Consider the following 14,998-nt stretch of genomic DNA (forward strand, 5'->3'; position numbering starts at 1 on the left):
AGAAACCTTGACAAATGACAACCTGAAGTCTGAGGGTCCTGTGAGGAGCCCTTAGGGGAAGACTGATCAGAGGTGGAGGACTGTGGTGCTGAACCCTCAGCTAGCTCTCGCTGTCTCTGTTGTTCAGCCTTCTTAAGCCTCAGTCGCTGCAGGCCCCTACGGAGTATAGCTAACTCAGGTGCCAAAAATTCTGACAGACAGGGGAAAAAAAAGGTGTAAAAGAAAAAGGCATAGAACATACAATCAAAAGAACAAATGACTAAAAAGCAAGGCAACAGATACTATGAGGAATAAAAGCAAAGTATTTCTTTTATATGGCAACTTATTAAAGTGCAATAATTAGAAGCATAAACAAAATGTTTATTTAAATTTGGGTTTTTCCCTTTCTAAATGCATGAATCACACGATGTATGAAGTTCAGTTTTCATGCTACACGCTATCCTCCGTACCCCCAACCATTTAAGCGATTAACTGAAGAAAAAATAAAAATGAATATACCAAGATAGATTTAAAATAAAACAAAAACCCTGAATTCATCTTTTTACATGTTCCTGGTATGCCTAACCAAATTAGTACTCTCAGTAAGTGGAGAAAGTTATGCAACCTTAATCCATGAGCTAAAACTTCAAAGACACTTACTTTAATGGTTTTATTTTAAAATGTCATTTTAACCAAATAGTTATATAATTCCACCTGTCCTTGGGAAAAAAAATACCTGGGAAGGGGATTATGGACAGGGGTGACAGATGTCCAAGCAGAAAGCAGCAATTTTTAATATTGTTAACTATTTTCTGGTAGCCTTCAACTTATACACTCCCAGATATAAACTTTAAAAAAAAAAATCTGGAAACACTGTTAACTAGATCCATAAAGAGGTACCTCAAAAGGATCACCAAGGTTTCCTGGTACTGGCCTTTTAGCACTACTCTCTCTTTAGATATCATCTTAAATACTTAACTATTCTCACCATGCCCTCTTCCTACTATTTGCCAGCTAAACACTTTTCCGTCAGGTACTAGGACCATCTCTGATTCATTGGTACTTGCTGAAATCGATCATTACTACCCAGGAGTTTAAACTGTTTCTCCTCCTTCCCTTGCTCTATTCAGGTTTCCTTTGGTTTGGGTTCCAGTGTCCCTTGTCCAACTTCACTTCTGAATATTACAACCAATCAGTTGATGGCTGATGATGAAATGTAACAGGAAGGAAAAAGGAAAATATATATCCAAAAGGACACCAGAATGCAAAACAGATATGCCATGAGGGGTTGTCAAATAACAGAAAACCTAGTAACTTGGGGAATCAAAGTTTCACGTATGTTTTAATTATTTTTTAAATTAATTCTCAATTGTGGTTAAAATTGCAGTTTCTAGTAATTGCTTAAAGGATTCAGTTCCACTTAGCCCAGAAATCATGGTTATTTAAAAGTTATTAAAAAGTTACCCCTCACATTTTAAAAGGACCGATTTTTCTTGTCTATGAATTTCTACTTTACTAAATCTTTTAATAGCAGTCAGAATCTTCAAGCAGAAGTTCAGCTTGCCAGCAAGTGGAGTCAGAAAACAAAATAAATGCCAATGGCACTTCCCCAGTTCAAAATAAGGTAGAACTTGCTTAAAATTGGGACAAACCTATGGATGCAATTTTGTCCCAATTAATCTGACCATCTAATACAAAGAAAACGTATCCAAAAACACGATCAATGTGTGCGTCTCTCTCTGCCACTCAGTTTATGGAAATAAAGTCTGATTAACATTTTATATATGGGTTGTTGTATAAAGTTGAGTAGTTTACAATTTATCACTAGTTTAAAACAGCAGCACATTAAAATTAATATTCAAACCATCACAATAATGGACATTTCCTAGTTTCTGTTGAGTGAGAAAGAGCAAAACCCAAAACTAGTATGTTCATTTTATACCCACTTTAACAACTTTTTGTAAGTGACAGGGCAATAAAAATCTTTATCAGCTATGATTTCTCTCAAAGAAACAGAAGATTAATTTCAATTTTAAAGTTAAAAGTTTCCAATGATTTGTCTCACTACAGGAGCTTTAACAATGATCCAACAACACATTTGAGACTTTTCAACTGTACTTCTCTAACAGAATATAAACAAGTTTCAGATGAAGTGGCTAATGTGACAAAGATCCCATTCTGTATTATTTTTGTGCTGGCTACTGTCTCTATAGATTGCTTTTCCAAATATAAAAGAGCAAGAGTATTTCTAAATCGGAAGTCAGACATTCATTGTATGATATACTTTGAGGACAATACAGTATGCAAAGGACTTAAATATGTACTATGATTCAAATAAACAGCAATAAAATCTTTGGTTTTCAAAGGGGAGGTTAAAAGTGACAAAGAGTCTTGTGGCACCTTATAGACTAACAGACATTAGAGCATAAGCTTTCGTGGGTGAATACCCACTTCGTCAGACACAGGGGAGGTTATTTCAGGTGCCTGAAAGAAATGTAGAAAATTATAAAACAGAACAGTGAAAGTTACTTGCTTAATAGTCCATTCTCCTGTTCCCTCATGAATCATGCTCTATTTCTATGAAAGTCACTCTGATCCACAACATGGTGACTGCCCTCAGTTTCTTAACACTCATTAAAACTTTTCTGTCCACCCCAAACAAACATCCATCATTGCTCGCTCCAAACTGATGGCTGGATCATCTTTGGCTTTTCCTCTCATGGTTTCCAACTCTCCCCACCCAATCATCTCTTCCCTTTAGGTTTTGCAACCTTCTTTTGTTTGCCTTTTCTCCTCTTCACCATTATATTCAAAATACTGCTGTTACAGACCTCTTTTTCCTCTCCTGTCACTCACACCACTGCATGGTCTACCACCCTGCCTCTTCAATTCTCCATCCTTTCATGATTCAAAGACCACCTACACCTCACACTTCATTTCCTTCTACTTTCCCTTCTCACTCTTCATGTCCCCCTCTCATTCCTCCTGCTTTCCTGCTACCACTTCCTCCTTCTCAGCTTTATGCCTTCTCTGTAGCTGCCTCTTGCTCCTGGAACACCCTCCTGGACTCAATCTGCCAAAAGCCCTCTTCTTCCTTCAAATGTCTCCTTAAAACCAAGTTCTCCTAGGAAACTTTCCTGTCTTCTCCTCAGCAATAAGTTTTCCATTCATTCACTTTCCTTCATTATTTTTCTGTGTCTTGCCTATCTTAGACTAAGTTTCTTTGATCAAGGAATGTATCTTCTGCATGTTTGTGGGACTAACTCTAAAGGCAAGGTGTTCTACAAGTGATCTGTAATAAACAGATTAAAAATATAAACAAATAGAGTTTGGTTTTAAATTCTGATGAATATGGGACTATTCTGGGTCATTTTTTTAAAAGCAATCTTTCAGCATTTAACACCATACAGTTAAATGTTCTTTACTTCAAGTTACTTCCTGAGTGAGCAGATATAGCTGTAGATACTAACCACAGAATCATAGGACTGGAAGGGACCTCAAGGGGTCATCTAGTCCAGTCTCCTGCACTCATGACAGGACTAATTAATATACAGACCATTCCTGACAGGTGTTTGTCTAACTTGCTCTTAAAAATCTCCAACGATGAAAATTCCACAACCTACCTAGGCAATTTATTCTATTGCTTAACCAGCCTGACAGGAAGTTTTTTCTAACGTCCAACCTAAACCACCCTTGCTGCAATTTAAGCCCATTGCTTCTTGTCCTATCCTCAAAGGTTAAGGGCTACAGTTTTTCTCCCTCCTCTTTGTAACAACATCTCTCTATGTGCAACTTAACCATCTCAGTGAATCATGTTATTCCTGACCAATAAGTTACTACTGTAATCACTCCTGCAGGAGAAATGCTGGTTATTCATATTCATAACTGAACTAATATTTGAACATATAATTCAGGAGCAGTGTAAGAAAAATGCCTCTGGATAAGACGAAAAATGGAAATCCTAACCAGTTGTGGTCAAAGATCTCATTAAACATAATTACAGTAGGTTTAAAATGTCCATTGCCCTCAAAAGTCATATGATCTTTCAAACCTGATGTGAAGCAATCTTCCATTAATTTTTCTGGTGAAGGCTGCTTAGTTCCCTGTTTGATAGGAATCTGACACTGGAAGTGGTGCAGAGAGAGAAAAGGGGGATATATTGGGAAATAATGGTATCAGTTGGACTCCACATACTGGCATGAGAAACTTTTACCCAAAGTTTCAGACTTACTCAGAAAAATACAGAAGGAAAAATTTGTTCAAGTGAGTGTGCATTCTGTAGAAGAGATGTCAGAAAAATGTTGGTACAGAACTACATATGCAGGAGGAGATTCACTATAACAGCTGTCATTATGCAACCCACAGAGTTTAATGAAGTAGCCTGCAGTAGTTCTCTACAGTATGTGCAGTCATGGGGACGACAGGCCCCAATATAAAGTGACATATAATGAACAAAGCAAAATGACAGTCAGATCAATACCAGGATTTGTAGACTTTCATGGCCATCTCTCTGTATCACACATGAGGGTGGCTGAAATCTGCTGCATTTTATCTATAGCAGAACCCTTGAGCTTTTGACAATTTGTGAATATAAACCTTGGTTGTCATAGTATCAGCATCAATATGTTGTGAGCAAAAGCTATAGGTAACTGAAAGCCCCTGATATTGAGTAAAATGGGTTCCTGACTTTCTCATTTATTAGAAGAGATGAACCACACTTCAGTTGGACTGAGTAAAATTGTTGCTGTTTGCTTTAGGGAAAGTTAACTGGGATATCAGACTAATGTTGGTATATTTGAAAGTTTTGGGGTTTTTTAAAATTACCTTTAATAAACATCCATTTATATCTTAAACGTCTCTTTCTTCCATGTTTTTAAGCAGCAGTGCTGGCCTGCCCCTTTCTGATAATGTCCCAGAGGGTCTGACTGCAGCAGCCATAGCACAGTGAATGGCACTCTCTCTTTCCTCTTATGGCTGCTTCTCAAAGAAGATTGGGAGATGGGGAAAATCTCATCTCTCCCTCATCCAAGCACATCCACTCAGGGCCTAGGAGAGTTGGAATCAGTCACCTCCTCCAAGGACAGCAACACACAATGCCTGCAATAAGTATCAGAAGAGAGAGGGTGGACCTTACACAGTACTGCCTGCCCCAGATTTTCAAAAATCACAAGTCAAGCCTCAAAAAAAAAAAAAAAACCATGAGATTTTTTGAATAATAATTGGGGGTGGAGGGCAGGGATTATTTGCTTTCTAGTTTCTCAACCTTTTGGTAGTATCTACAGCTGTATCTGCTCACTCAGGTCTCATCTTCAAACTTTTCTCTATAGCCATAAAGACTAGAAACTTTCAGTTAAAAAAAAAAAGTAAGCTGAGATTCTCATGTAAGCACATGACTCTAGCAGCTAGGGCTCTAGGAAACACACCAGTTATTGAGAGATTTGTGAGAAAACTGTGGTAGCTGGCAACACCTCTTGCAGGTGGTATCCCTGGCCAGCTACTATGCACCCACAGGGATCCAGGACAAACAGTGCCTCTTCTGCGTATTGGTGTAGAGGGGTGTGCCTCAGCCTTGTAGCTCTCTCCCACAAAGAGATCATTGATATTAACTACTAGGCTAAATTCTCCTTTTATTTACGCCAATGTAAACGTAAATCTCCATTTAAGACAATGCCACTACTTCAGTTACAATATTAGAAGTGAAAATAGAACTTAGATTATTAAATGGAGCAGAATACTTTACAAGGTGAGCCCTGTCCATCCAGATACTTTCAACAGGCAAAGCAACACTGCCCTAGCTGATTCTAGCATGGCTTCCATAGGTCCTGGGTCTATATACTGGCTGAAAGGGACATAACATTCCAGATTTCCATTGATGAGCAAAAGATGATAGATTTTGCTATTCATTGTGTTGGAGCCACTGCAGCCAAATCTCAGCAGGAGGGGAAGGTTATCTGCTTATATGCCATGAAGAAAACAGTTAAACGATATAAAATATAGGGTTTTTCCCCCCAAAAAAGTATAATTAATTTTTAAAAACAAGATTAGTAGTTTTCCTTGAGATTCTCTCTTTGGGAAAGTATATTTCTTTATAGCCACACTTGAGAGTATCCGGTAACAATAGAAATATCTAATCTACACTCATGACATGCATGACCTCAACAAGACTATAAATCAACTACAAAAAATGTGTCAAAAATAAAATTGTAGTTTGTTATTTAAGTAATTTGATAAACCATGGCATATTGGATGGATTTCTCCTCACCAGACTGATGGAGTGTAGGATGAGTAGAGGCCTCCAAAGATGGTCTTTGTTCATTGTCAGGTGAGGATAGTAAGGATGTGGAAGGGGGGGTTTCTACTGAGGAAGATGTTGAGGGAGCTTGTGCTGACATTGTATAGGATGAAGAGGATGGAAGCTGTTCAGGACCATCCACTTCCATTGCAGTCTCTGATTCAGCACTTGGTGGTATGTTGCTAGTAATGGAAGCATCTGGTCGACTGGTTCCACCTTTGGAAAAAAAATAGCAAATGCACATTTAGAGAAAGACCCTTTTGTATGACCATTTAATATTTTGCAAACATAAAATGTTCTGTACTGTAAATATACTAAAACTACAGTTTGTGCCCCAGGAAGCTTCCAATCCAAAAGATCTTGTACATCCAACCTCCCTCTTTCATGTAAAAAAAATATCCTTGTACTACCAACAATTTGATTTATCCTTACTAAAATAAGTTATCACCTCTAGACCGAGATCTTCCTCGTCCTCGGTTGCTCTGCGCAACTTCACTAGCTTCTTCAAACCATCTTGATAGCATGTCTGACATCCGCTGCATCAGTGAGACGTTAGGACTTTGCTCCCCTGTAAAAATAAAGATATTGAAATTTTATCTGCAATTTTGTAAAGAGTTCAAGAGACCCTTTTCTTTTTCCACATAAAAACATAGTACTGAAGTTATACAGATTGGTATCCTCAGAGTGAAATCACTTTTTCAGAGTAACACTAAGTTATTCTAACTCATATTGCAATTTGAACGTGGCAAACTAAAAAAACCCTCAACTTTCATTCTGCTTCGCAATTAAATTGGAGTTTCCCTATATCTGACTTTCTGTAACTGAGTTCCACTGTATTCATTTTGAACACTTAGAAAAGTTGAGAAGTCAGCTGTTTCAGATTCCCACAATTATGATGATTTTATTTATTATCAAACAGGACATTTTTACTAGATAATACCTTCAAAGTAGGAAAAGTGATTTACTGATTATTCCACTATCTAATGTAAGTGGCAGGAGGGAATTCAAATTTCCACCAATTTCACTTGTTGCACAACTGACATGTATCCAGGTTAGTAGATGCTGTATTCCAGACCACAGTTAAACATATTATTTGTATTACAATATTGCCTAGAAGCCCTAGTCATGCACCAGAACCCCATTGTACTAGATGCCAAACACACAGAACAAAGACACAGACTGTTAACCCTTTGGGGTGGAGACTAAGTATAAGACAAAATATAGGAGATGGATAGATAAACGAGGAGATTACAGGGAAACAATGAGACAACATATTGGTCAGCATGATAGGCAGTTTTCAGCAAACTTGCAATTCAACTCTTGTAAAACATTTTGTACAAACCATGACAAAGGAGAGTTTTGAGGAAGGATCTGAATGTGGATAAAGAGGTAGCTTTGCAAATGTTTAAAGGGAGTGCCTTTCAACTGTGGCAAGCAGCACGGGAGAAAGCATGAGGGTGCTGGAAAATTTTACAAGTGGCCAGTGGAAGCTGGTATCATCAGCAAATCTGAGGTGAATATTGACAGCTTGATAGCAAAAGAGATGACAGGTAAGATGGCGATTGACTGTGATGGCCCTTGAAAATCAAGACAAGTAGCTTATGTTTGATGTGATAGAGAAGGGGGAGCAGTGAAAGGATTCAAAGAGAGGGGCGACGTGGTCAAAGTGACAGACTAGGAAAATGATCTTTGCAGCAGCATTCTGGATGGATATAAGTGGGGCAAAACTGCATTTGTCACAGCTAGAGAAAAGGATATTGCAGTAACCAAGATGCGTGACGAGAGCTTGGATAAGAGTTTTAGCTGTGTCGACGGACGGAAAGGTTGTAATTTTAGATATGTTATACAGAAACAAACAGCAAAATTTAGATATAATCTGGATGTAAGGACCCAGAGAGAGGTCCGAGTTGAAGATAATACCCAAGTTATGGGCCTGAGTGACCAGCAGGATGATGATGTTGTCCACAGTGTTTGAGAAAGGGGTTTGGGCAGAAGAGGGAGATTAAGAGCTCTTCTACAGACTGAGCTTGTAGCTAGACATTCACAAGATATAGATAGAGACCTCTTTAATGTCTTTAATGAAGTAAACACTAAGGGGAAATGTGTGATTATGGGAGATTTCAACTTCCCGGATATAGACTGGAGGACGAGTGCTTGCAAGAATAATAGGGGTCAGATTTTTCTGGATGTGATAGCGGATGGATTTCTTCATCAAGTAGTTGAAGTACCTACGAGAGGGGATGCCATTTTAGATTTGGTTTTGGTGAGTAGTGAGGACCTCGTAGAAGAAATGGTGGTAGGGGACAACCTTGGTTCGAGTGATCATGAGCTGATTCAATTCAAATTAGATGGAAGGATAAACAAACGTAGATCTGGATTAGGGTTTTCGACTTCTCGAGGGGCTAATTTTAAAGAGTTAAGGAAATTAGTTAGGGAATGGATTGGACGGAGGAACTTGTGGATTTAAATGTGGGAGGAGGCCTGGAATTACTTTAAGTCGCAGCTGCGCAGAAACTGTCGGAAGCCTGCATCCCAAGAAAAGGGAAAAAAACCGTGGGCAGGAGTTGTAGCCCAAGCTGGATGAGCAAGCAACTCAGAGAGGGGATTAGGAAAAAGCAGAAAGCTTACAGGGAGTGGAAGAAAGGCGAGATTAGCAAGGGAAGCTACCTTAGTGAGGTCAGAACGTGTAGGGATAAAGTGAGGAAGGCAAAAGCCGCGTAGAACTGGACCTTGCAAAGGGAATCAAAACCAATAGTAAAAAAGGTTCTACAGCCACATAAATAAGAAGAAAACAAGAAAGAAGAAGTGGGGCCGCTATACACTGAGGATGGAATGGAGGTTAAGGATAACCAAAGCATGGCCCAATATCTAAATAAGTACTTTGCCTCAGTCTTTAATAAGACTAGTGAGGAGTTTAGGGACGATGGAGGGATGACAAACGGGAATGTGGATATGGAGATGGATATTACCGCATCTGAGGTAGAGGCCAAACTTGAACAGCTTAATGGGACAAAATCGGAGGGACCGGACAATCTCCACCCGAGGATATTAAAGGAACTGGCGCGTGAAATTGCGAGCCCGTTAGTGAGAATTTTTAAGCAATCGGTAAACTCGGGGTTGTGCCGTACGACTGGAGAATTGCTAACGTAGTTCCTATTTTAAGAAAGGGAATAAAAGTGATCCGGTAATTATAGGCCTGTTAGCTTGACGTCTGTCGTGTGTAAGGTCTTGGAAAAAATTTTAAGGGAGAAAGTAGTTAAGGACATTGAGGTCAATGGTAATTGGGACGAATTGCAACATGGATTTACTAAAGGTAGATCGTGCCAAACCAACCTGATCTCCTTCTTTGAGAAGGTGATGGATTACTTAGACAAAGGAATGCGGTAGATCTAATTTACCTCGATTTCAGTAAGGCGTTTGACACGGTTCCGCATGGGAACTGTTAGTTAAATTGGAAAAGATGGGGATGAATGTGAAAGTTGTAAGGTGGATAAGGAACTGGTTAAAGGGGAGACTACAGCGGGTCGTACTGAAGGGTGAACTGTCAGGCTGGAAGGAGGTTACTAGCGGAGTCCCTCAAGGATCGGTTTTGGGACCGATCTTATTTAACCTATTTATTACTGACCTTGGCACAAAGAGCGGGAATGTGTTAATAAAGTTTGCGGATGACACGAAGGGGGGTATTGCTAACACGGAGAAGGACCGGGATACTATTCAGGAAGATCTGGACCACCTTGTACACTGGAGTAATAGTAATAGGATGAAATATAATAGTGAAAAGTGCAAGGTCATGCACTTAGGGATTAATAATAAGAATTTTAGATATACGTTGGGGACGCATCAGTTGGAAACGACGGAGGAGGAGAAGGACCTTGGGGTATTGGTTGATAGCAGGATGACTATGAGCCGCCAATGTGATATGGCTGTTAAAAAAGCAAATGCGGTTTTAGGATGCATCAGGCGAGGTATTTCCAGCAAGGAGAAGGAGGTGTTAGTGCCGTTATATACGGCGCTGGTGAGACCCCACCTGGAATATTGTGTGCAGTTCTGGTGTCCCATGTTTAAGAAGGATGAATTCAAACTGGAACAGGTTCAGAGACGGGCTACTAGGATGATCCGAGGAATGGAAAATCTGCCTTATGAAAGGAGACTCAAAGAGCTTGGCTTGTTTAGCCTGGCAAAAGAAGGCTCCGGGGGGATATGCTTGCTCTATATATAAATATATCAGGGGGATTAACGTTAGGGAGGGAGAGGAATTATTTAAGTTTAGTACTAATGTAGGCACAAGGACGAATGGGTACAAACTGGATATTAGGAAGTTTAGACTTGAAATTAGACGAAGGTTTCTAACCATTAGGGGAGTGAAGTTCTGGAACAGCCTTCCGAGGGAAGTAGTGGGGGCAAAAGACTTATCTGGCTTTAAGACTAAGCTTGATAAGTATATGGAGGGGATGTTATGATGGGAGGGGTTGTTATAAATGTGTATGGGTAGGGTTTTGTGGCCTGCCTTGTGCAGGAGGTCAGACTAGATGATCATATTGGTCCCTTCTGACCTATGAGTCTATGAGTCTAAGAATAAGTCAGAAACACAGGCCAAGATTTTAGTTTGGACAGGAGATAGGTCTGCAGAAGAGAGGTAGATCTTTGTTGTCAACATAGAGATGGTAGTTCAATTTGTGTTTGCAGATGAAATTAGCCAGAGACAAGGGGTAGAGGGAGAAGAGAAGGGAACCAATGACAGAGCCCTGTGGAAACCCTGAAAAAAGATCAAAGGAAGATGAGGACGACTGTCCAAAAGACACAATGAAGGTGTGATTATAGAGGTAGGAGGAGAACCAGGAGAGGACAGACATCGATTCCAAGAGGAGCATGGTCAGCTGTGTCAAAAGTGGCTGACAAGTCAAAGAAGGTAAAGATGGAGAACTGGTTCTGAACTGTAGCTATGACGGAGTCATTTTCTTTGGCAAGAGTGGTTTCAGTGGAATGCAAGGGACAGAGGTTGGATTGAAGAGGAACTCCAGAGAGCAACTGTAAATAGCGCGTTCAATGAGTTTAGAGATTAAAGGAGATCGGGTGACAGTTGCAGAGGCAAGTGGGCTCAAGGTTTCGTTTTGTAAAATGGGAGAGATTAAAGCATTTTTGTATTGTGAGGGGGAAACGCCAGAAGAGAGCAAGAAGTTAAGGAGAAGAGTAAGGTAGGGCATGAGCACAAGGAAAATCAAGAGATGGGATGGAGTCCACCAGAACAATTGGAGGGGTTAGAGAAGGAGGGTAGATAAGAAAGACAAGGGATATAAGGTGGAAGAATGAGGTAATAAACAGATAATTTAGCACAACAGAAGTCTCATCTCACCCACTTTCCTAACTAATACAATGTAGCTGCTGTCCCCAGTACATCAGCCACTATTTAGCTGTATCAGATGAGAGTCAAGGTGCTGAAGCTGCAGCCTTAGTGAAAGTAGCATCTTTGAACCAGCCATAGCTCATATAAGGGGCCGAGTGAAATGAAGAGAAGAAAGGAAACCTATGGAGTGACAAGGGAAGAAATATTCAGACAACCTGGGTGACAGACAACCTCGGTGACAAGAAAAATGAGGTGGGTGGAATTGTAGTCCCCAAGTTTGATATACCTGCATGTATCCCAGAATTTGGCAGTACTGCAGTCAGCCATTTTGTATGTTCAGCCACTGCCAACTGAAACCCAAACATCACATAGCAAGGAAAATCTTAGGCCCTGAGAGGCAAGGTCACACATCTGCATGTTTGCAGCTCTGCTAATCAGAAAGGGAGGCTGGGACAGAGGTTAAGGTTTCATGAAAATAAAAAGAATGTGTTGACAGATGACCTTGGTTTTAAGCCCCTCTGATGTAAGTTTTATTCTTGTTATGATTAGAAATGCTTTGCTGATATGAGAATAACGAATTGTCATTGGCTGTTGCTAGGAAAATTGTTAGCCTATTAGGGGCTATTATGAGTTACAAAAGAATCTCAGAGTTACAAAAGCCTTAGGAATGGAGGTTATTCATAACTCTGAACAAAACATTATGGTTATTCTTTCGAGTTTGCAACTGAACATTGACTTAATATAGCTATGAAACTTTACTATGCATAAGAAAAATGCTGCTTTGAACCATCTTAATTTAAATGAAACAAGCACAGAAACAGTTTCCTTACCTTGTCAAAACTTTTTTTTTAAACTTTCCCTTTATTTCTAGTAGTTTACATTTAACACAGTACTGTACTGTATTTGCTTTTTTTGGGTCTCTGCTGCCTGACAGCATACTTCCGGTTCCAAATGAGGTGAGTGATTGACCAGTCAGTTCGTAACTCAGTGGTTCTACTGTATGTGCTTTGTTTGGAGAAAATGTATAAAAAGGTTAGTTAGAAACTGTGCTTGGGAGCAGTCCGAGTAAGTTTTCTTTGGGCAAGGATCTGACATCTAAAATTCCCCATCAGCTGGATAAAAGTTGGCATCTGGAAGCCAAGTTGTTGATCCCTTGAAACCATCTTAACTTAGGTAAATATAAAAGTTTAAGATGCTCTGAAACCTACTGTGACAGCATGCGTGTGTGTTTGGCGCACATGCCTAAAATCTAATTAAAAAGTAGTTTGTATCAATTATATCTAGGGCCCTACCAAATTCACAGCCATGAAAAATGAGTCATGGACCGTGAAATCTGGTCTCCCAACTCGTAAAATCTGGTCTTTTGTGTGCTTTTACCCTATACTATACAGATTTTATGGGGAAGACCAACGTTTCTCAAATTGGGGTCCTGCCCAAAAGGGAGTTGCGGGGAGGGGGTCACAAGGTTATTTTAGGGGGGTTGTGGTATTGGCACCCTTACTTCTGCGCTGCCTTCAGAGCTAGGCGACTGGGGAGTGGCAGCTGTTGGCCGGGTGCCCAGCCCTGAAGGTGGCACCCCACCAGCAGCAGTGCAGAAGTAAGGGTGTCAGTACTATACCATGACACCTTTAATTCTGCACTGCTGCCTTCAGAGCTGGGTGGCCAGAGAGTGGTGGCTGCCGATGGCCCAGTTCTGCAGTTAGGGATGCAGAAGTAAGGGTATCAATACCATACCATGCCATCGTTACTTCTGTCCTGCTGTGGGTGGCGGCTCTGTCTTCACAGCTGGGCTCCTGGCCAGCACTCGTCGCTCTCCAACTGCCCAGGTCTGAAAACAGCGCTGTCACCAGCAACAGTGCAGAATTAAGGGTAGCCCTCCTTACAATAACCTTGCAACCCCTCCCCCCCCCACCACAACTCTTTTTTGGGTCAGGACCCCTAAAATTACAACACAGTGAAATTTCAGATTTAAATAGCTGAAATCATGAAATTTACTATTTTTAAAATCCTATGGCAGTGAAATTGCCCCAAAAGGACCGTGAATTTGGTAGGGCCCTAATCATATCAGATGGAGAAACTGCATCCCCATTGATTTATTCCTGACACCGCCTGGAGAAAAACAGGAAAGTAACCACTGCTTTGGGTTCTGAAAACCATGGATAATGGGGTGGGTGGGTGGGAGTGTGGGTGTGTAGAGCCAGTGTGATTTAAAAAAAGGATATTCAGCAATTAAATTCACATTGAGTGCAAACAAACAAACAAAAAATAGACCTACAAGAGAAAAAAGTATTTTCTGCAAAAACATGAGTTTTCCTAATTTTCAAAGGTTTGTGTGTTGAGGTACATACAAGTGTCTTCCTGTGACCCTGAATAGTCTTTTGATGGGGCAAAAAGCAGCAAAGCTTGTGATGTATTTCAAGATACTTAAACTTTTGGACAATTTTAAAGCATATCTTTTTATCTCAAAGCTTCACAGAATTTACTTCCATTATTTTCTTGGTTTCTTGATCCCCCCTCCCCCTCCCCATTTCCCGACACTTTTTTCCTAAACTTCTTGTTGACAAAGTTGCTAGGCTCATGTGCCTAAAGACTTTTTAGCCATGGATTTAAAACATGTGCCTAGGTGTCTACAGCACACAAAAAAGGAAAGGCTGTACTTTAAGCTGTTACTCCTGTAATTATTGTAAAATAAAACAACTCTGCAATTGTTTAGAAATGTTTGAAAGATTTTTTTTGCTGAAAAAAGAATGGACATCTGAGGCAGCAAAAAGATAAGTGGACTTGCCATTGTTCTGAATACCTGTGAGAGCTGCCTAGACAAATGGCCCCGAGGACAAGGAGAGGAATGTCAGAATCACACCACAAGCCAGAGCTGGAGTTTTTCATTTTTCTTTGTTGCTTCTCTTTTTCTAATGTTTGCCAGTTTTGCTTGGTTCTAAAAACACTTGCTGCAGAGGAGGGAAGTAGGATGAACGAGAGAGTGTTTTCAGTATCCCTCTCAAACCTCTGACCATCTGGAGATGAGAAGTGACTGTTTATGTGAGAAGCTAGAGGGACAGAGAGACTACAGGGTGTGATGGGAAAGGTTTTAGGCAAAAAGAGATGGACACAAAGAGTAGTTTTTCGAAGCAGGAAGAGGTGAGTGGAAGAGAAGACCGAAAGGAGGAGATGAGAAAAAAAGGACAGATTTTAGGAAGAAGGGGAACTAGCATAGCCACTTTTCAAAATCTTTTCAAGCCAGACCATTGCTGATAAGAGAAAGCAGGTAACCAAAAAAAGAACAGTGAAAAAAGTAACAAGAAATTTTTTTTTAAAAAATGTAACTGCCAAGAGGAGAGGATGGAGACAGAAGGTGAGGAGCAAGAACCAAGTAGGAGCTGTAG

The 14,998-nt window shown here is 40.2% G+C and overlaps 1 protein-coding gene across 1 annotated transcript in view; it reads right to left on the reverse strand.

Annotated features, from left to right (window-relative positions):
* Positions 1–14,998, reverse strand: part of DCAF6 (DDB1 and CUL4 associated factor 6) — a 208,676-nt gene that overhangs the window by 110,914 nt on the left and 82,764 nt on the right. The window contains exons 10-12 of the mRNA XM_075063452.1: positions 6,720–6,839; positions 6,242–6,487; positions 23–190 (exon numbers count right to left, since the gene is read on the reverse strand). Coding sequence (XP_074919553.1) covers positions 23–190; positions 6,242–6,487; positions 6,720–6,839 — 534 coding nt within the window. The remainder of the gene's footprint in view (positions 1–22; positions 191–6,241; positions 6,488–6,719; positions 6,840–14,998) is intronic.

The sequence above is a fragment of the Chelonoidis abingdonii genome, chromosome 1, assembly GCF_003597395.2.
Source record: "Chelonoidis abingdonii isolate Lonesome George chromosome 1, CheloAbing_2.0, whole genome shotgun sequence".
In the NCBI taxonomy this organism is placed as follows: domain Eukaryota; kingdom Metazoa; phylum Chordata; order Testudines; family Testudinidae; genus Chelonoidis; species Chelonoidis abingdonii.